General features: G+C 56.1%; 1 protein-coding gene across 5 annotated transcripts in view; it reads left to right on the forward strand.

Moving 5' to 3' along the window:
- STAB2 (stabilin 2) overlaps positions 1-17,746 on the forward strand; it is a 138,711-nt gene extending 120,965 nt beyond the window's left edge. For 2 of the 5 annotated variants that reach the window (XM_072773379.1, XM_072773380.1), the window contains exons 59-70: positions 513-706; positions 2,238-2,379; positions 5,754-5,887; positions 6,949-7,011; positions 7,941-8,106; positions 8,244-8,350; positions 10,168-10,287; positions 10,752-10,892; positions 12,283-12,390; positions 13,421-13,546; positions 14,537-14,653; positions 17,511-17,746. In XM_072773379.1, coding sequence (XP_072629480.1) covers positions 513-706; positions 2,238-2,379; positions 5,754-5,887; positions 6,949-7,011; positions 7,941-8,106; positions 8,244-8,350; positions 10,168-10,287; positions 10,752-10,892; positions 12,283-12,390; positions 13,421-13,546; positions 14,537-14,653; positions 17,511-17,561 — 1,469 coding nt within the window. In that variant the 3' untranslated portion in view covers positions 17,562-17,746. Of the gene's footprint in view, positions 1-512; positions 707-2,237; positions 2,380-5,753; positions 5,888-6,948; positions 7,012-7,940; positions 8,107-8,243; positions 8,351-10,167; positions 10,288-10,751; positions 10,893-12,282; positions 12,391-13,420; positions 13,547-14,536; positions 14,654-15,772; positions 17,486-17,510 lie in introns of those variants that run through there. The other 3 variants (XM_072773381.1, XM_072773382.1, XR_012006020.1) reach the window with 3 other exon arrangements.
- The last annotated feature ends 1,867 nt before the right edge of the window (positions 17,747-19,613 follow it).

Raw genomic sequence — 19,613 nt, forward strand, 5'->3', positions numbered from 1 at the left:
TGTGCTTTATTTTACAGAGATTTGTGAAACTCTGGAAATAATTAAGCCTTTTAAAAATTTCAGAAAATATATTAAAGTATTAAAAAAACAATGGCTGGGTACCTGGGCGGCTCAGTGGTTGAGCATCTGCCTTCAGCTCAGGGCGTGGTCCTGGAGGTCCTGAGACCGAGTCCCACATCGGGCTCCCTGCATGGAGCCTGCTTCTCCCTCTACCTGTGTCTCTGCCTCTTTCTGTGTCTCTCATGAATAAATAAATACAATCTTAAAATATAGAAACACCCAAACTCATTCAGCAAACCACTGCCAGAGTGTAGGCCAGGGGTATGTGAGAAAGGGCTCAGGTATGTGAGGATGTCAGCCACGGGACCCTGGTGTCACAGAGGTTAGCATAGGGCCTGTGGAGAAGGGTGCACTCACCTCCCAGTGCCCCCAAGCCCAGGCTGACCCCTACCCTCTCTGAAGCCCGCATTCCCCCAACTGTGCCTACATGCACCCTCTCGCTCTGCCCCCAGCTGTGAACTTCTGCAGACAGAACAATGGGGGCTGTGCCACGGTGGCCCAGTGTTCCCAGAAGGGCACAGAGGTGTCCTGCAGCTGTCAGAAAGGCTACAGAGGGGATGGCCGCAGCTGCACAGAGATAGACCCCTGCGCTGACGGCCTCAACGGTGGGTGTCACGAGCATGCCACCTGCAGGATGACCGGCCCGGTGAGTGTCTCCCTGGGGATATCTGGGAGCAGTGCTGGCCCAGCCCAACCACACGGCCCTTGGCCTCCGGCTCTGCGTCTTCCTCGACGTCGTTTCCCACCCCCCCCGCAAAGGCTACACCTTATTATGTCTGCAGACTCCGTGCCAAGCAGCATCCTCAGCAGAGAAGGGGCACGAGGGGGGAAACTGGGGAAATTACATGAAGTGTGTTGTTCCGTCCATAGTCATGTGCCACCATTCACTGTTTTGTGTTGACGAATGTGCCAGGGTCACATCACACGGGGAACCTGGTAAAGAGTGGATGGCAGCTCTTTCTGCTATCACGGCAACTCTTCTACAAATCTAGAATTATCCAAAGTAAAAAGGGTATTAAATCTAAAATGTCGTCAAGAAGTGGCAGGAAAAGTGCAGGTCTGGGCACCCACTCAAGTCTTTTTAGAGTGGGATCGGTGACCTGGTGCCCAGTCCGTCTGTTGGAAAGGGAAGATGGTGGAAGACGATGTGCATTATGGTCATAAGTGTGAACGCAGCATTACTGTGTGAGCCTTAGTGCCCCTCCTTACACTCTGGGGCCTGGGCTGCTACTTAACTTCTCTGAGTTTCCGTTTCCTCACTTGGCTAATTTGATTCAGCAAATGGTCACCAGGCACCTACTGTTGTGCTGCTGTCAGTGTCAGGGACATAGCAGCCCCAACATTTACAGCAGCAGTGTCCACAGCAGCCAGACTAAGGGGGGAGCCCAGGCGTCCATGGGCAGACGACAGGCAAAGATGTGGTCCATATACTCAGCCATCAGAAAGGGCGACGTCTTGCCATTTGCAGCAACGTGGATGGAACTGGAGGGTGTGATGTTGAGTGACATCAATCAGAGAAAAGACCTTGATCATATGGTCTCACTCATATGTGGAATTTAAGAAACAAAACAGAGGATCCTAGGGGAACGGGAGGGAAAATAAAATAAGATGAAATCAGAGAGGGAGACAAACCGTAAGAGACGCTTAACTCCAGGAAACAAACAGGGTCGCTGGAGGGGAGGTGGGGAGGGGGACGGGGTCACTGGGTGACAGGACTGAAGGGGGCACAGGATGTGATGAGCACTGGGTGTCATGTGCAACTGAGGAATCACTAAACTCTACCTCTGAAACTAATAATACACTATATGTTCATTAAATTGAATCTAAATAAAAAAATTTTAAGAACTTATGGAGGGAAGGGGCGATGCCCAGTGCAGAAACAGATGCACAGAATACTTCCAGAATGCACGGAGAGTCGGGAAGCGCATACAGTGGGCTCAAGTGATTGAAGGGCTGGGAGCTGCTTCACTTCCCAGGGCAGGGACATGTTTTCTGAAGACGTGACACCTGGGCTGCGCTGACGGTTCACCGGGAGCCTGTACCTTAACTGTTGCTAGACAGGCGGCACCTTTCCTGTGCTTCTGGGCGCCTCCCAGGCTGGCTGGTGACCCGTAGGGCACGCAAGGGTCCTGGGGTCCTAGGAACGGGGCCTCCCACCTACTCTTCTGTCCCCACAGGGCAAGCACAAGTGCGAATGTAAGAGTCACTACGTGGGAGACGGGATGGATTGCGAGCCAGAGCAGCTGCCCCTCGACCGCTGTCTGCAGGACAACGGGCAGTGTCACGCAGATGCCAACTGTGCTGACCTCCACTTCCAGGGTCAGTGGGCTGGGGGCTGCTGGCCCAGAGCGCCCGGGCCTCAGGCTGGGGAGGGAATTGTTGCAAGAGCGAGAACAAAATTAAAAAGCCATGCCAAACAGCCCATGCCTTGTCCAGGGCCCAGGGCCCAGGAGGTGGCGGGCCTCGGTCTCAGGAACAGCTCAGAGCCGAGCCTGAGATGCAGGGGGAGCACAAACATCCTCCGTCATGCATTTTCCTAACCCCTGCTTCCCCCAGGCTGCTCAGCAACTATCGACTGCAGCTGCATCCCAGGAGCGCAGCTGGGTTTGAATAACAGGGGAAGCCATGTGACGATGCAATTTCTTAGCAGCTGTCTTGCTAATGCACCTTGACTGGCTTGTGTGGCTTTGTCCTCCAAGGACGGTCTGAACCCACAGGTGTCACAAAACTAAGACTCACAACACACAATAAAGAGCCAAATGGGACTTGCAGAGGTGCAGGTGAAGCTAACAGGAAATTCATCAGGGCCCAGAACATACCTGTGGCCAGGGAGGGAGAGACTGCAGAGGTTCAGACAGTGACTTGGGGCATCTCGTGTGCTGGTCCATCAGGGCCACAGTGGTCGGGGCTGGGCCGTGTTTTGGACGAGGCGACTCAGGTGAGGTGGTTCTTGCACACCTCAGGGATGACTACTGGGTCAACACCTGTCACACGCTCTTAGTCTGTTCGGGCTGCTGAACAGAGTGCCGCAGACCCCACAGCCTAACAACAGAAATGCATTTCTCTCCTTTTTGGAGTCTGGAAGTACCAGATGCAGGTGCCAGCGTATCTGGGTGAGGGCAGGCCCTCCTCTGTGCGGCAGGCCACTCTCCACCAGCCCTCACGCGGCAGAAGGGGCCAGGAAGCTCTGTGGGCTTCCATTAGGAGGGCACTGAGCTGGGACACCCAGCTGGCTCTGGCGGTACAGCAGCTGACTCCTGATGTCAGGGTTGTGAATGTGACCCCACGTAGGGTAGAGATCGCTTTAAAATACACACACGTGTACACCATGCAAGAGGGCTTTACCCCATTACATCATGGCCTCCCTATGCTCCCCCAGTACCAACACATTAGGAGCTAAGATTTCAACCCACGAATTTGGGGAGGACGCAGACAGGCAGTCCATGATGTGTGTCAAAGCCCAAGACACCTCATATCTCTTGGGATGAGCTTGAAGGAGCGTGAGCAAGGGAGATGCACAAGATAAGACCTGGTGCCCTTGCAAGGGGACTCCCAGTGTGGCCGAGGGCCTTCCTGGAACCACAAGGCAAGGACAGGTGAGTCCTGACACACAAGATGGCAGCTCACCTCCTGCTGATGGGTCAACTGGAATGAGGGGGAGAAGAACAGAAGATGCTGGGAGCAGGGACTTGGACAGATGGGTGTTTGCCTCTGCTCTCCTGACAGGTGGGAAGGAGCCAAGCACCCATCCACAGTGAATGGACGCATCCGCTGTGGCCCATCCACATGGTGGGGTGTGGCCCAGTCCGGAACCTGCATGAAAGCTGCAAACATCAGGCCCCGCGCAGCAAAGCAGACACAGCAGGGCAAACATTGTGGACTTGGACAGGGTACTTTGAATAGGCCAAGTGACAGAGACAGGAAGTGGAATAGAGGTGACTGGGGGCAGTGGGTGGGGGGGGAGACAGGGAGTCATGGTTTGACGGGGACCAAGTTTCTGTTTGCAGTGATGGAAAAACTCTAGAAACGGATGGTGGTGACGGCTGTGTGACATGGTCAGTCTACTGGGTGCCACTGGATGGCACACTTAACATGGACAAAAAGGACACTGTGCGTTCTGTATATTCACCACAGTTAAAAGGATTTTTTTAAAGAATGGTCAGAGATGGGAAAGATGTGTAGGGAAGCTGAGAGAGGGAGGCGTCTGAGAGGCCTGGGACTCAGGGAGGCTCCCAGGACATCAAGGCAATGACCTCGCGGCAGCAGGGCCTTGACTAGGGAGAGGGTGGGCCTGGGGCACACAGGCCTGAGGGCGGGGTAGGGAATCACTCAGGTTTCCATCTCAGGAGAACAAGCCCAGGGCTGACTGGGCAGAAGCACAGGGAAGGGCACACGGTGTGACCTTTGACAGCTTGGCTGAGGACCTGTGTTCAAGGTGATGGTGAGGCGGCCATGCAGGGAGTCCCTAGGCCTCCCGGCTGTTGGGGGGTGGGACGCGTGGCCGCGACCGGAATGTTGATGGGTGAGTCCTTGCCTTGGAGTGTGGCGTCCAGAAAGTGCCAGGCTGCAGCTAAGGGCACAACCAGTCAGCCCGGCTGCCTGTTCCCAGGGCTGGCTCGCGGATGGGAAGCCGTTCAGCCCATCGTGATCTCGACCCCGAAGCACTGTGAAGCACTACCCACCCCCAACGGTAGCGCTGTTACCGTGGTACGTCCCCTCGAAGGCACTGTCGCAGACCACGTGGTCTTAGCAGGAAAATGAGGAAGCCCTCATTCCATCCTCCCTCACGCCGCTGTGCTGGCAGGACTGACATGGTTGCACAACCGTGCAGTCACTGCTGGGCGATAGGCAGCCATCTGGAACTTAGCTCTTTTTTTTTTTTTTTTGGTGCAGAAAGTGACCTTTTAGTAGCAGTTGCTGATGAATGTGACAATGTGCACATATGACTTTGTTCTTGAACTCTTTCTGGTCTCTACATTTAGTTGTCTGCTACAAGAGATTTCAGCCAGGAAAAATATGATAAATCTTTGGATTTCTCAGGGGAGAAATGGCTACAAAACTATTTAAGGGCATAGTGGCTATCCGAAAACCAAGAGTCCTTGGCAAAAATGCTCCTTAAAGTATTTTTTCTTGGCTGTAAAATTCCCTAGAAGTATTCCATGATAAGTACTGAGGGGGAAATCATGTTGCCAGAGAAAATTTATGACATGGGGGAATAATCATGATATAATGTCACGTTTAAAAAAAGATTTCTAAAAACTCTACACGCCGTATGCTGACACGTTGATGTCTGTGACAGGGAAATGTGTAGGTAAAAAGACTAGAAGAGTATGAAATTGTATCAAAATTAAAAGTTACCAAAAAAGAAAGTAAAAATTCGTTAGGGGAAGGGGAAGTACACCAAAGTGTTAGCCATGGAGTAGTGATTATTTTGCAGGAAAAAGATTATACGTGATTTTTGTTTATTTCTTTTCTTACCTTTGTGTGTTGCCCAAATTTCTGCAATCACATATGCTGGTTTTCTAATTCAAAAGAAATCAATCTCTCAAGTGATGTGCTTCGACATCCCGTGAAGGACCTGGCTCTCCGAGACACTCTGGGAGGCAGCTGGCCTTCGGCTCTGCTCATCCTTTGCCAGGAGCCCTGCCAACCGGGTGGGCTGACCTGGCAATTCCTCTCTTCCCCCCCTCTAGATGCCACCGTTGGCGTGTTCCACCTCCGCTCCCCACTGGGCCAGTACAAGCTCACCTTTGACAAAGCCAGAGAGGCCTGTGCCAACGAGGCTGCAAGCATGGCAACTTACAACCAGCTCTCCTACGCCCAGAAGGTGGTCCCTAGTTAGTCGGTCGGCACCAGGCAGGCAGGGTCTGCAGGGATGGGGTGCAGCCTCTTCTTAACACAAGGGAGACCTGGGCCTCTTTGGAGGGGACGAGGGTGGCCCTGGAACCATGATGTCAATTGGTTACCTACATCGGGCATGTGCCATTGTCAGGCTCTGTGCAGGTGCTTTGTTGGCAATACCGTCCATCCTTACAACGTCCATCCCTGGAAGTAGGAGTCACTCTCCCCATTTTATAAACAGGGCAGGTGAGGCTCTGAAAGGTTAAGTAATGTGCCCGAGGTCACCCAGACAAGAGGCCAAATGTAGCCCTTACTACAAAAGTCTGATCTCTGCCCTGATGTCCCACCACCAAGGTAGAAGCACAGACTGGGAGTGCCTGCCCCACAGCTAAAAGCCAGAAAGAGGTCCATAACCAGAGGCCTCGGATCTTCCTGACCCCACAAAACATCTGAGTGTCCCTCAAATGTCTGGAAGGACAGTGAAGGTCATAAATGGGGATTTTCCCAGCTCTCAGCTGCAACCAGGGAGGAGATGGAGCTCTAGCGAAGGCTGTGGTCTTGGCCCCTAAAACCAGAAGCCCTGCCTATTTGGAAGGCCCAGCACCTTGGAGTTACCTGCTAGCGATTGCCCAGTGGGCACAGAGGAGACTGTCTACCCAGTATGACTTCAGGGCTGCTCCTCCAACCCCCTTACTGTCCAGGCTCTGCCTTCCTTCAGACCTGACATTTCTTTACCAAGAAACAAAACCTTTGATGCCAGGACCCAGCATATTGGAGGGTCTGACTTTCACTCTCCTGCTTGCCGATTTTGTGCCCTTGATGAAGCCATGGAAACCTCTGTCCTACTCATATGCTTATATAGGACTAAGGTAATACAGCACAGTGACTGGTACACTCGGTTTTTACATTAAGAGCTCTGGAATAGACTGCTTGGGTTTGTATCTCAGCTTGCTGGCTGCGTGACTTTGAGCACATTACTTAACTCCTCTCTGCCTCAGTTGTATCAATTATATAATAGGGATTTTTATTTAAAGTTTCTATCTTTAGGGTTGGTGTGAGGGTTACAGACGCGGACATAGGAAAAGCCCTTACACCAGAACTTCACCCAGAGTAAGCTCTCAATAAGTATGACAAGGATGATGGTGATGGTGATCGTGATGGTGACGGTGATGATGATGATCATGGTGATGATGATGGTGGTGGTGATGGTGGTGATCATGATGATGGTGATCATGATGGTCATGGTGATGGTCATGATCATGGTGATGGTGATGATGATGGTGATGGTTGATGATCATGGTGATAGTGATGATGATGGTGATGATCCAGTCATGGTGATGAACATGGTGATAGTGATAATGATGGTGATGGTGATGATCATGGTGATGATGGTGGTGATAGTGTGATCATGGTGATGGTGATAATGACGGTGATGATGATGGTGATTGTGGTAGTGATGGTGATGATGATGGTGATGGTAGTGGTGGTGGTGATGAAAATGGCAATAATGATGGTGATGATGATGATAGTGATGGTGATGATCATGGTGCTAATGATGGTGATGGTGGTAGTGATGGTAATCATGGTAATGATGATGATGATGGTGGTGGTGGTGATGATGGTGTGGTGGTGGTAATGATGATGGTGATGGTGATGATCATAGTGATCATGGTGATCACAGTGATGATCATGGTGGTGATGATCAATTAGAGTTCTATTGATGCATAAGCAGAAGAATTTGCACCCAGGAGTAGATGGCCGAGAGTAAATATAATTCATGAGCAAACAGAAGAGAAATGAGTGTGAAGGACTTGGGCACCTATAAGAAAAGGTATCATTTCACCCATTCAGTGAATCAATCAAGAAAAATTTAGTGAACAGGTATCGTGTTCATGGTGTAGGGGTACCTGGGGCAAGATGAACCATACCCCAGGCTCTGTGGAGTGTAAGGTCCACTGGAAGAATCAGACAGGAACTAAAGGAGCCCACATCGCATATGCAACTGTCGCTGACCCATGGCCACGCATGTGTCCCCACAGGCCAGGTACCACCTGTGCTCAGCAGGCTGGCTGGAGAGTGGGCGGGTGGCCTACCCCACAGCCTACGCTTCCCAGAATTGTGGCTCTGGCGTCGTTGGAATCATTGACTATGGACAAAGGAACAACAAAAGTGAAACGTGGGATGTCTTCTGCTATCGGATGAAAGGTAACTGCCCTGGGCACCCTTGGGACTGCCAGCCAAGCAGCTGCTGAGCCGTCCTCAGCCTGGGCAGCACCCTCAGGGGGAGCCGGAGTGGCCCAGGCCTCCGCTCACCGGGCTGGCACCGCGCCCCTGCCTTCCAGACGTGAACTGCACCTGCAAGGCGGGCTACGTGGGAGACGGCTTCTCGTGCAGTGGGAATCTGCTGCAGGTCCTGACATCCTTCCCCTCGCTGACCAACTTCCTCATGGTACATACCTACTTTGCGTCGGGGAAGGAGGGTTTGCGTCGGGGCCGTTATTGTAGACGCGAGTGCTTAGAAGAAGCCCCGGGCGCCATCTGGCTAAGAGCATGGGTAGCGAGCCACACCGCCTGGATGTGAAGCTTGGCTTTGCCACTTACCTGCCACACCACAAGTTCCTGTCCTCAGTTTCCCCAGTCATAGGGAGGGACTAGCATCGCTGCGAGGATGAAATGAGCTACTTGGACCTGTGGCTAGCACGCAGAATGGCCACGTGGCCACCACTGGCATCCAGAGCAGCTTAAGCTCCCTGTTCGCAAGCAGGGTGGGCACAGGCAGCCAAGCTGTGGCCAGCAGATTGTGGGCCACTTCCCCGCATGCAGGCAATCTGCGCTTAGCGCTGCACTTAGAGCCGCTGCAGTGCTGTACACATCAGGGCCGTGAGGAGAGAGGAGAGGCCTGCAGCCAGGGGAGGCTGTGGTGCGGGCCAAGGGCCTGAGCTGACAACAGTCACTAGAACAAGAGTAACATTTATTGGGCATTTTTTTTGCACTGTGCACGCATGAACCCATCAGAGCACTTATAACTCTGTTTACACAGTGTCAGTTCCCCAAGGGGAAGGACCTTCTCCACCAATGGCTGGCATTTAGCAGGCACTCAATAAATACTTGTTACGAGGGAGCAATCCCCATGTGACTTTATGAGGTCACTTACACTATTAATCCCATTTTGTAGGTAAAGAAACTGAGGCTGACCCAGGTTGAGGGCACAGCCATGGAGAAAGGACAGGGTACAAGTATACGCTTGCAGGATTACGGTGGAATTAAACCCAGGACTCCAAGATTATGAGTCTCTATCCACAGACCACAAGTATCCCTGTAACTGTTCTGAGATTCAGGGTCACCACAAACACAGTGAAGACCAGCACATAAGCCAGTGGCTCTGTGGTGTGGGAGCTCGGCTTGTGACAGCTCCCCGAAAAAGGGTCCTAACAAAATCCACTGGCCATGTGCTCTTCAGCACATTAAGGAACTTCTCTGGGCTTCAGGAGCTCTGTCCGCATGGCAACAGAGTTGAACTGGGCAGTAAGGTTTCTCGAGATGTTTCAGCAAGTATTTATTGAGCACTTACTACGTGCATGAGCTACGTGCATGAGCTACGTGCACAGAACAGACACAGAATAAACAACAGAATGAATGAGTAGACAGTACTGGAAGCTAGGAGGTGACCATGTATATGTGGGGACAGGGGAGGGGAAGGGGGGCAGGGTTCTCGACTTGCAGAGTGACACGGGGCAGTCCTGGTGAGGAGACGACATTTGAGGAAGGCGTCAAGGGAGGCAGGGGAGTGAGCCATGCAGACACGGGGCCAGAACATTCCAGGTGAAGGAGAGAGGGTTAAGGGTGGACGGCAAGTGCGTGCTGCACACACTTGTGTGTGGGCTTGGAGGGCAGCAAGGGGGCCGGTGCGGCTGCAGCCCCGTGAGGGGGGCACAGCCAGATGGTCGGGGCGACCGGGCAAGGGTGCTCATGCGCCAGTCTTTGTGAGGCCTTTAGTGTTCCCGTGGTGAGTGCAGGCCAACGGGAGGCTCACATGACGGGCTACAGTGCTATGTGGTCCATGCTGCGGCTGCAACTCGGGGCCAGAGGGTCCACGGAGGAGAGGAAGAATGCCCCCAAAACTCCCCCATGGGGTGCCGAAAACAACAAGATGGGAGGTGGCTGGAGTAGGCAGGGTCAGGAACCTTCTGGAATGGGTGGTGGGGCAACTGTGTGCAACCCCCAGCCAGCCCTTGTCCCCTACTGACGGCACTCTCTCCCCCCCAGGACGTGCTGGCCTATTCCAACAGCTCAGCCAGGGGCCGGGCGTTCCTAAAACTCCTGACAGACCCGTCCCTCCGCAGCACCCTGTTCGCCCCTCACAACAGCGGGCTGGGGGGAAACCAGGTGAGGCGGGCTCCTGGGGCACCGTGGTGTTAGGGACCTGCCCACCTGCTCGCCTCCCACCACCCCTGCCAGCTCCCAGGGCAGTGCAGTGTTAGGGACCTGCTCGCCCACACTCTCCGAGCTCCGGCCTGGGCATGTGGCCAAGCCCTGGGCGGGGGGAGTGCCCAGAGGCCATGGCATGGGCAGGTGGGGGGCAGCTGCTGGGTGCACGGAGGGCGGGCCACCCCACAGCCGGCTGCCCCTACTGCTGCCCCGGCCCCCCTGGCTGAGAGGGCAGGGGCTCCACCGCTGCTGCCCGCACTCACCAACATGCCCAGCCACACAGCCGGAGACAAGCGCGAGGTTCCTTTCTCCACGCTGATGCACAAAACCAAGGCCCAAGAAGTCATTTCTTTTTCTGTGTCATCTTCATTGTTAAAAATAAACCTGCCCGGCTTCACCACCCTGTTGCTCGCTTCCGTCAGTCGCTGTCTGGGCGGGACATTGAGCACCATCTTGCCAACATCAGCATGTTTTTCTACAACGACCTTGTCAACGGTACCGTCCTGCAGACCAAGCTGGGAAGCCAGCTGCTCATCACCTCCCGCCGCGACCAGCAACAACCGGTAAGAAAAATGCCCTGGGTTTACTGGCACGAGAGACAATGCATGCAAAGCTCTTAGCATGCAGGAGGTGCGTAGTAGATGGCAACTATTATAACAAACTCCACACATGCAGTCAGGTTAGCGCACGGTGCTGACCAGTGGGCAGCCTGCGCCCCATGGGGAGCACACCCCGAGGGACTGCCAGCCCCGGAACTTATCAAGGTCAATGAGGAACTTTCCATGAAGCCATTTTTATTTTTTTTATTTTTTTTTAAATTTATTTATGATAGTCACACACAGAGAGAGAGAGAGAGAGAGAGAGAGAGAGTCAGAGACACAGGCAGAGGGAGAAGCAGGCTCCATGCACCGGGAGCCCGACGTGGGATTCGATCCCAGGTCTCCAGGATCGCGCCCTGGGCCAAAGGCAGGAGCTAAACCGCTGTGCCACCCAGGGATCCCCATGAAGCCATTTTTAAAGCTGACTGTCCGTCTCTGCTTCACGGTGGTGGTGGTGGTGGTGGTGGTGCTGTCGGTGAGGACAGTGACGGTGACAGTGATGGTGAGCATGCTGATGACAGAGGTGGTGGTGGTGGTGGTGGTGGTGATGCTGTTGGTGAGGACAGTGATGGTGACGGTGGTGGTGACAGTGATGGTGAGGGTGCTAATGACAAGAGACGGTGGTGGTGGCAGCGGTGGTGACCATGCCAACCACGATGTCAGAATCCTAGGCACTGGGAGAATCCAGTGACCAACGCGTGTGGCATGTGAAAATAATGTGTGACCCGCAGCCAGTGCCAGATGAGTGTTGTTTCTTAATATTGACCCGATTAATTACTTTCTATTGAAGATTCATGGTTCAGACCAGTGTTTCTCCAATTATAAAGTACACTTGAGTCCCCTAGAGACTTGCTGAAATGGCGACTGTAACTCAGCCCAAGGAGCTTGAGAGCTCAGGTTCTGCACGTCTGTGAGCTCTCAGGTGGCACCGACATCCCCGAGACGGGAGAGTACACACTCATTAGCAGGGGATTAGATCACTTAAAAATCTGTTTTCTGACAGCCCAGGGTGGTGTTCTGAGCAATAGACCTGACGTCTGGAGGCTCACGGTTTGCCCTTTGGTACCTGCGTACCTCGGACAAACCGTTTCCTTCTGGACTCTCACCCGGTGGACAAGCGGGTAGGACAGGGCGGGCCTTGGGGTCCCCACAGCTCTTGGATCTGCTTTGTCGCCCGTGGGCCATGACTCTGTTCTGGGCCATCCAGATGGGGAGCAGAAGCCCTGTGCTGCGGTAAGGACAGGCTGGAGCCCCATCCTGGGCCTCAAGAAACAGAGCCACTTCCTTCTGGGGGGCCCTGTGGGGGAGGATGCCAATGGCTTGGAGCTCCAGCAGCCCCGCTCTTGCTTCCCAGGAGACCAGGTTTGTGGATGGGAGAGCCATTCTGCAGTGGGACGTCTTTGCCTCCAACGGGATCATTCATGTCATTTCCAGGCCCTTAAAAGCACCCCCCACTCCACTGGTGAGTATCCAGGGCTCCTGGGGGGGGTGTCATGTCCTCCCCCAAGCAGCAGGCAGTAGCTGGAAGCCCTCTCCTCCAGACACTGGGGGTGGGGGTGTCCATCCATCTCCCCTGCCCAAGCAGCAGGCCGTAGCTAGGAGCCCTCTCCTCTCCTCTGGACACTGGGGGGATGTCCATGTCCCCCCCCCAAGGAGCAAGCCATAACTAAGAGCCCTCTCCTCTCCTCTGGACACTGGGGGGTAGGGGGCTTCCATATCCACCCCCCCCCCCAGCAGCAGGCCATAGGTGGAAGCCCTCTCCTCTCCTCTGGCCACTGGGGGGCCTCCCACACCTGCAGCAGGGCAGCAGGCCTCGGCTGTTAGGCCCTGTTCCTCCCACCCCTGCTCCTCTACGTTAGCAGCACAGCTCCGGCCACTGTCAGTACCTGTAGAGTGAAAGGGCCACAGAGACGCCACCAGCAGGGGAGCGAGGAACCCCAGCTCTGGCCTGGCCCCTCCACATCGCCAGCCATGCACCCCTGGACAAATCCCACAGCATCTCTTAGCCCCATTTTTCTCATCTGCAAAACGGGCGTTCTCATGCCTACCCCTGGGTTCTTGGGAGGACCCGAGTCCATAAGCAGGACGAGGACAGTACCTGGCACGGTCGAGCGAGCGTAGCCGGGCTGGTGGTGGTAGGTGCTCTCTGACCGTGTGACGGGAGGGCCTAGCCGCCTCTGGGAAGCTCCGCGGCACAGCATTAGGGGCACAAGCTCTAAGGCCCGGCCGCTTAGCGCTGGCTGTGTGAGGGCAGGGAAGCACTCACCCTCTCTGTGCCTCAGTGTCCCCACCCCCACCCCCGCACATGGAAACAGTGACATCTGTCCGGTCCCAGGGGCTCCGCAGCCCTGGGCAGTAGTGAGGGCACACGCATGCCATGCTCCCCATCCCCGTCATCACCCGGGGCCCGGGCGGCAGGAGCGGGGCGGGCTCCCGGAAGCAGTCCCATCCTGGGAGGGCGGCCGGGCAGTCTCAGCGCCTCCCCTCTGCAGCCACCGGCCCACGCCGCAGGGACAGGGATCGTCTTTGCCACCATCCTGGTCCTCGGAGCCGCTGCTTCAGCTGCATATTCCTACTTTCGACTGAACCGGAGAAGAGCGGGTTTTCAGCACTTTGAGGTGAGAGAGGAACGCAGATCCCAGCTTGACTGGCCCCTTACCCGGACTGGAGGGCTTGAGGGCTCGGCGCACCCCCGGCCTCCTGAGTGGGGTTTGGGGTGGGGACGCTCAGGTCCAGCTGCAGGGCCCAGGGTGGGGGTGCGAGTGAGCAGGGTCAGGGGTCTGGCCCTGGGTGGGGGTGAGCAGGGTTGGGGGGGGATGCTGGTGAGCAGAGTCAGGGTGGGGGGTGCAGGTGAGCAGGGTTATGGTGGGGGGAGGGTGCAGGTGAGTAGGGTCAGGGTAGAGGGGTGCTGCTGAGCAGGCCTGAGGGTCTGGCCTGGGGGGGGCATGAGCGGGCCTGGGGGGAATGTTCAGCAGGCCTGGGAGCACCCTCCCTTAGAGGGTTGGGGGACTGGGCACCCACTCTGAGGGGCTAATGGCCTCTGAGGGCAGAGGCTAGAGCCGGGGCCGATCATCAGGCTTCCCTGTGCAGCCACCCTCCGAGGTCGCCCAATTGAAGTGCTGAGCACAAACACAGGTCCATGGCTTTGGCTGACCCAGGGCCACCGCAGGGACAGGGTCTGGCAATGGCCTCCATCTGCGCTCTCAGCCCCTGGCAGCCAGCCAGCCAGCGGGTGAGGACAGTGCACACCCACCTGCTCCTGAGCCCCAGCACCGAGGACACTGTGCCTGCCCTACAGGGCCTCTTACACCAAGTTCAGGGACAGGCAAAATCGCTCTGGGGATGGGTGTCATTGGAGTGGTGACATGGGATCGGGCTGGGGCATGAGGGGGCTCCCAGGGCAGGGGCAGACCCGAAATGCCCTTGGAGCAGATTTGGGTTCGGGTTCAGGCTCGGGTGGACGGACACATGGAGCCACTGAGCCCATGGCGATCTGAGAGGCTCTGGGGAGTGGGGGTAGGCCTGGCTTCACCGTAGCGTGAGCAAGCCTCCCCTGCCCTGGGGACACCCTGGCTGTCAGCTTGTGCCCTGTGCCCATGTCCCCACAGTCGGAGGAGGATATAGACGTCTCGGCTCTCGGCAGCCAGCGGCCTGAGAACATACCCAACCCCTTGTACGAGAGCACCGCCCCCACAGCCCCAGAACCTTCCTGTGACCGCTGTATGGTAAGTTGGCATCTTCGCCTGGAGCAGATGCATCTGCGGGTCAGAACGACAACATCTGCCAGGCAACAGGCCTAAAAGCCAGCACTGTGGGCTGACAAGCCTCGCAGCCACTCAGGCTCCATGCATTTGTCTGGGTGATGCCTCCAACCACTCAGGGTAACATGGAGAAGCCGAGGCTGCCCACCCCAAGCTTTCGACCTGGTGAGAAGTAAGAGGCCACACAAAGACTCTTGGGCTCGTCCTGCTGCAGAAAATTGTGAGGTGGGCAAGGCCAAGAAGGACACGCCTCACAGAGGTTCCCCCATAAGTTACACTTTGAACTTACATGTGCACGTGGGGCTGCCTGGCTGCCTCCGTGGGTGGAATGTGCACTTCCTGATCTCAGGCCCCTGAGTTCAAGGAACCAGAGTTTCCTGCCCATTGTCAGAGTTGCTTCTTGCCTTTAAAACTACGTTCCTTTTGATGGCAGTAGGCAGGGTCCATGGACTCAGGGGGCCCCAAGGGACCAGCTGAGAAGTTCCCTGGCTCCTCCCAGGATGGGGGCTGGCAGGAAGTGCCACAGTTTACTAAAGATGCAGGGAGAGCAGGCTCGGGCAGGAAGGGAGCACGGGTGTCCTGCTTGTTCTGGGCCGGGGCTTCTGTGGAGGACGGTGGTTGGCGCATGTGTCCCCTCGGGCACCCAGGAACTGGTTAGAACCGAGACAAGGCCCGGAGCTCTTCCTGGTCTGGTGGCCAGTGGCCGGGAACACACCTGTGACTTAGTCCCGTCTTCCTCACCTGGTCCTGCCCTTGATGTTATGTGTTCTAGAGAAATCGTGAACTCCTGTCCCACACGAGGACAACACACTTGTTTGCATTAGGAGGCATATGTAAGGTGGGGTCGGGTGAAGGTTCTGGCAGGAGAGGAAGCAGGGAAAGGAGCAAACGCAGGTTTCCATGGAGCCCTCAGTTTCCCCAGCTCCCTTGGATCAGGTCGTTTACTTCCAGGGGGACACGTTCCATCCTGGTATCCCAGGAAATAGCCACTTGTTTCTAGTTAGTGATCCTGGAGCCCATATGGGGCCCCACTGACCTCTACCTGGGGGCAGCTCGTGGCACGGTGCCCGATGCTCCCCACAGGTGGAAGGTGCACCTGCTGTCATCCTGCTCGATCCAGGTCTTCGCTGAGAAACCAGGAATAAAACATAATTCTTCCCTGTACACGAAGATAAGAAACGTCGGCAGCTAGTGTGCACCTCAGGGGCTGGCCACCAGCATGACGCAGGTCCCGGGAGATAACCCACACCTGGGCTGCTGGTTCAGACGCTCGGGAGGCAACTAAAGCTAGGCAGCAGCTGGGAGGATTTCCTGCAAGGACGCAGCTGCCCCCCCCCCCCCCCCGGGCTGCAGCCGGTAGCTGCCCTCGCATCCGTCGGCCCCGGGATATTACACAAGTACCGTGTGGCCATGTGCTGCGACAGGCGTCATCGTCCCTCTGCTCAAAGCACTGTAAACGCCATGTTCCCCTGTCCACGGAGCACGACTTATACCTTCACAGAGGGAAACAATCAGGGCATGTCTGATTTTGTTCTCCCAACCAAGCCCACGAGAAGGTTCCCACGCAGATGTGGGAGGGGGAGGCCGGCTATGCGTCTGCTACCTGGTGGCTCAGTTCCACATGCACTGCTAGCTGGGGGGGGTTGGGGGGGACGGTCCCCATCATGCTTTGCACCCTCCACGCCTCCCGCCGCCTGTCCTCTCCTGACGGCACCGCCAGTCCCAGGCATGGAGACTCCTGACACAGTACATGGCGTATCCCAGACACGGGACACTCACAAGCCTTTCCCATCAGCCCAGGGGGCAGAACTGCCCCAGGATCAGAAGTCCTACAGCTGTCCTCTACCCTCGTACCTGGCACTGTCGCAGCCAGCCCGGACACCCGGACGCAGCTCCTGCAGCCTCACAAAACCTCGGCGCCATCAGAGGTGCACACGGCACACAGCTTGGGGTGCTGCCTGGGGAGCACAGCTTCTGGGTTCTGAGTAGACCCCCACCAATGCGCCAGAGTTGGAAGAAGAATGTTTAATCTGAACGCAGGTTTTTGTGAACATAGAAATCAGCACCTTTTCGTAGGGAGCTGGTGCCATCCTCAATGTCGTATCTCATTTAATCCTCACACTTCCCTGCACACCATCAAGGCCCTTCACCGAGTAGGAGAAGCCAGCAGAACTGAGAAGACCTGTCCTGGGCACAGAGCTGCAGGCCGGGCTGCCCCCAGGCCGCCGCACCTGCCTCCCGACCCCAGACAGCGCCGGACACACACCCCACCACACGCCCTCACCGGGCACTGGAGAAGCAGTGTTTCAGGCTGTAGGGATGGAAAAAGGTTTCCTCTGCCCTCGTAGGGTCCCTGGCTGGACCTGGAAGTAGTCGGACAGATTCACGGGGAGAAAGCACAGAAGCTTCACTGAAAGTTTGCACGTAGGTGGGATCCCCCATGAGGGAACGAGGACCTGATGAGACCAGGGCAGAAAGCTTCCGCGATATGTGTGAAGACCTGACAGGACTGGGTGGGCTCTGGCTCAGGGTCGGCCCCGTAGCCAGGTTATTTGGAGATGGGTCCTGGCTCCAGATTCCTCATCCCTGGGGATCAGCGTTGTCTTCTGACCCCATAGGGTCTGCCCGTCCTGCTGCTGCTGCTGTCTCAGAAATTCCTTCAGCCTGAGATACTTAGGGTGGGGAGGGGGTGGACTGTGGGGTGGCAGGGTCTCAACTCATGGAGGCCCCGAGCAGCGGCCAGAAGTAGTGCTCCACCCGCAGAGACTGGGCAAGCAGCAAGGCTAGCAGTGGGAGTGGCATGGACCTCTCTCTTTTCCAGGATGCTGAAGGCCAGCAGCGGGACAGCAGGGACCCCCTGGGGGCACTGTGAGGGCCCTGCCCTGCCCACCTGCCCCGGACACCCACCTGCCCCGACTGCCCACCTGCCCTTGGCCGCCCGCCTGCTCTCAGCCGCCCGCCTGCCCAAACTGCCCAAGCCACCCTGCCTCCTCCAACAGCCCGTCACCATGCATCTTCAGCACCAGCTGCCCTTTGGAATGTCAGGTCCTTTAACACTTCAAATGAAGTGTTAAATATGTTCAAATATGAAGCACTCAAGCATACCTCATCTGTTTGGTGAATCTAGGGGTTATCTCATTTCTGTGGGTGACAGACCAGGTTAAATCCACCCACCTATCCAGGGGGCCCAACTCTCTGCTGTCCCTTTGTACCCTCAGATGGCACTTAACTATGTCCTCCCAGCACTAACCATGACCTTGCCTCCCCTCCCTGTTAGACCATAAGCATCCGAAGGCCGAGGTCTGCCCCCGTGCCCCCTGTGTCTCAGGGTCCAGCACACACACGGTGCTCAATAAATGTTTATGAAAGAGAATGAATGCCAATGGAACAAATCTGGTGTTTCGAGAAACAAAAATACTGTGTGCTGCAGGAAGGGTCAAAGTTTGAAGGTGAAGTCCAGTTATTCGGGCTCATTAAGGGCCATGGCATTTAGTCAACACCTGCCTTAGGAATTCTTTTTTCTTGGTTTTGTTTGCTTGTTTGTGTTGGAGACACGATGACCACAGGGAGACAGCACTTCCCCTCCCGAGGGTGGCTGTAATCAGACAGGTGTGGGCAAGGATGTGAAGTCAGACCCCCCCACATTGCTGAGAGGTGGGCAGTGAAGTGGTGTGGCCATGCGGAGAAGTGGCTCCATTCCTCAAATGTTTAAACACAGTGTGACCACATGATCCAGAAGTTCCACTCCTCGGTCTACACCCGGGGAAGTGGAGAACACGTCCCCATGGTAACATATCTGCCCGCTCATAGCAGCGGGATTCCTAACAGCCAGAAAGTAGAAACGGCCCCAGTGTCCCCCATCTCACAAAGGGACAAGCCCACGGTGGTACTTCCCGCCAGGGAACTCTCATCCCATCCTAAAGGGGACCGGGAACTGACGACACAGGCCCCCCCCCCCCCAGTTCTGACTTTGCCGGGCCGCTGGGCTGGAAGGGGCAAACCAGGAACCACACCCTCCTCCCCTCCTCAGGGGCTGTTCCTTTTGGGTCCCTTAGGTCCTGGTAGGGCTTTGCCACAGCAGCACGCAAGCACAGAGCACGCACAAGAAACTGGACAACACAGTTCAAACTTTTATTTGGCAACAAGTTTGATCTTAGGACATCAAATCAACATTGGGAATAAATAGCAAATTCACATTCAGAATAAATAGTAGGTCTGCGTACCCCTGCACGATCGGCCTGATGCCACAGGGCGCAACCTGTCGCTCTGCTAAACTGTGGGGCCAGAGTAGAGGCGCGGGAGCAAGGTGGGTCCTGGAAGCCGCCAGACAGTGCAGGGTGTGCGCCCAGGACCAGGACGGGGGCACTTGGGATGGACGCCTAGGGAGGGGGAGGGGAAGAGGAGAAGGGGCGGGAAGGAGGGGCTGGGGAGAGAAGCAGGCAGGGCTGGAGCAGGTGCTCCCAGAGGAAGAGGCATGACTTTGTCCGAGTGGGGGATGCTCCAGGGCGTCCTAAGGTCCCCAAGGCTGTTCCAGGCAGCGCACAGCCAGCACCATGTGTGGCACAGTCATGGGCAGAGCACTCAGCCAGGCCCCTCACTACACCCGGTGGTCTGCCTCGTGCGGGGAACACTGGCCAGAGTCCATGTACCTGGAAGCCGCTTGTAGGGGTACAGCAAGCTCTCTACCTGTGTGCAGGCCCGAGGTGCGGGGATCGTTGCCGCCAACACAAAGCACCGGGTGGGGGGGGAGGGCAACCATCGGGGGCGCCCAACCCAGGCCGCAGCCCCAAGGCGGGGAAGGGGGTGGCAGGGAGCAGAGTTGACCACCAGCCCTTCCTCGCTGAACCCAACCCTGCGGGGCAAGCCTATCCCCTCCCTCCGAGGTCCACCGGCAGTTAAAGGCTGACTGAGCCCGAGGCCAAGC

This window comes from Canis lupus, chromosome 13, assembly GCF_048164855.1.
Source record: "Canis lupus baileyi chromosome 13, mCanLup2.hap1, whole genome shotgun sequence".
Classification (NCBI taxonomy): domain Eukaryota; kingdom Metazoa; phylum Chordata; class Mammalia; order Carnivora; family Canidae; genus Canis; species Canis lupus.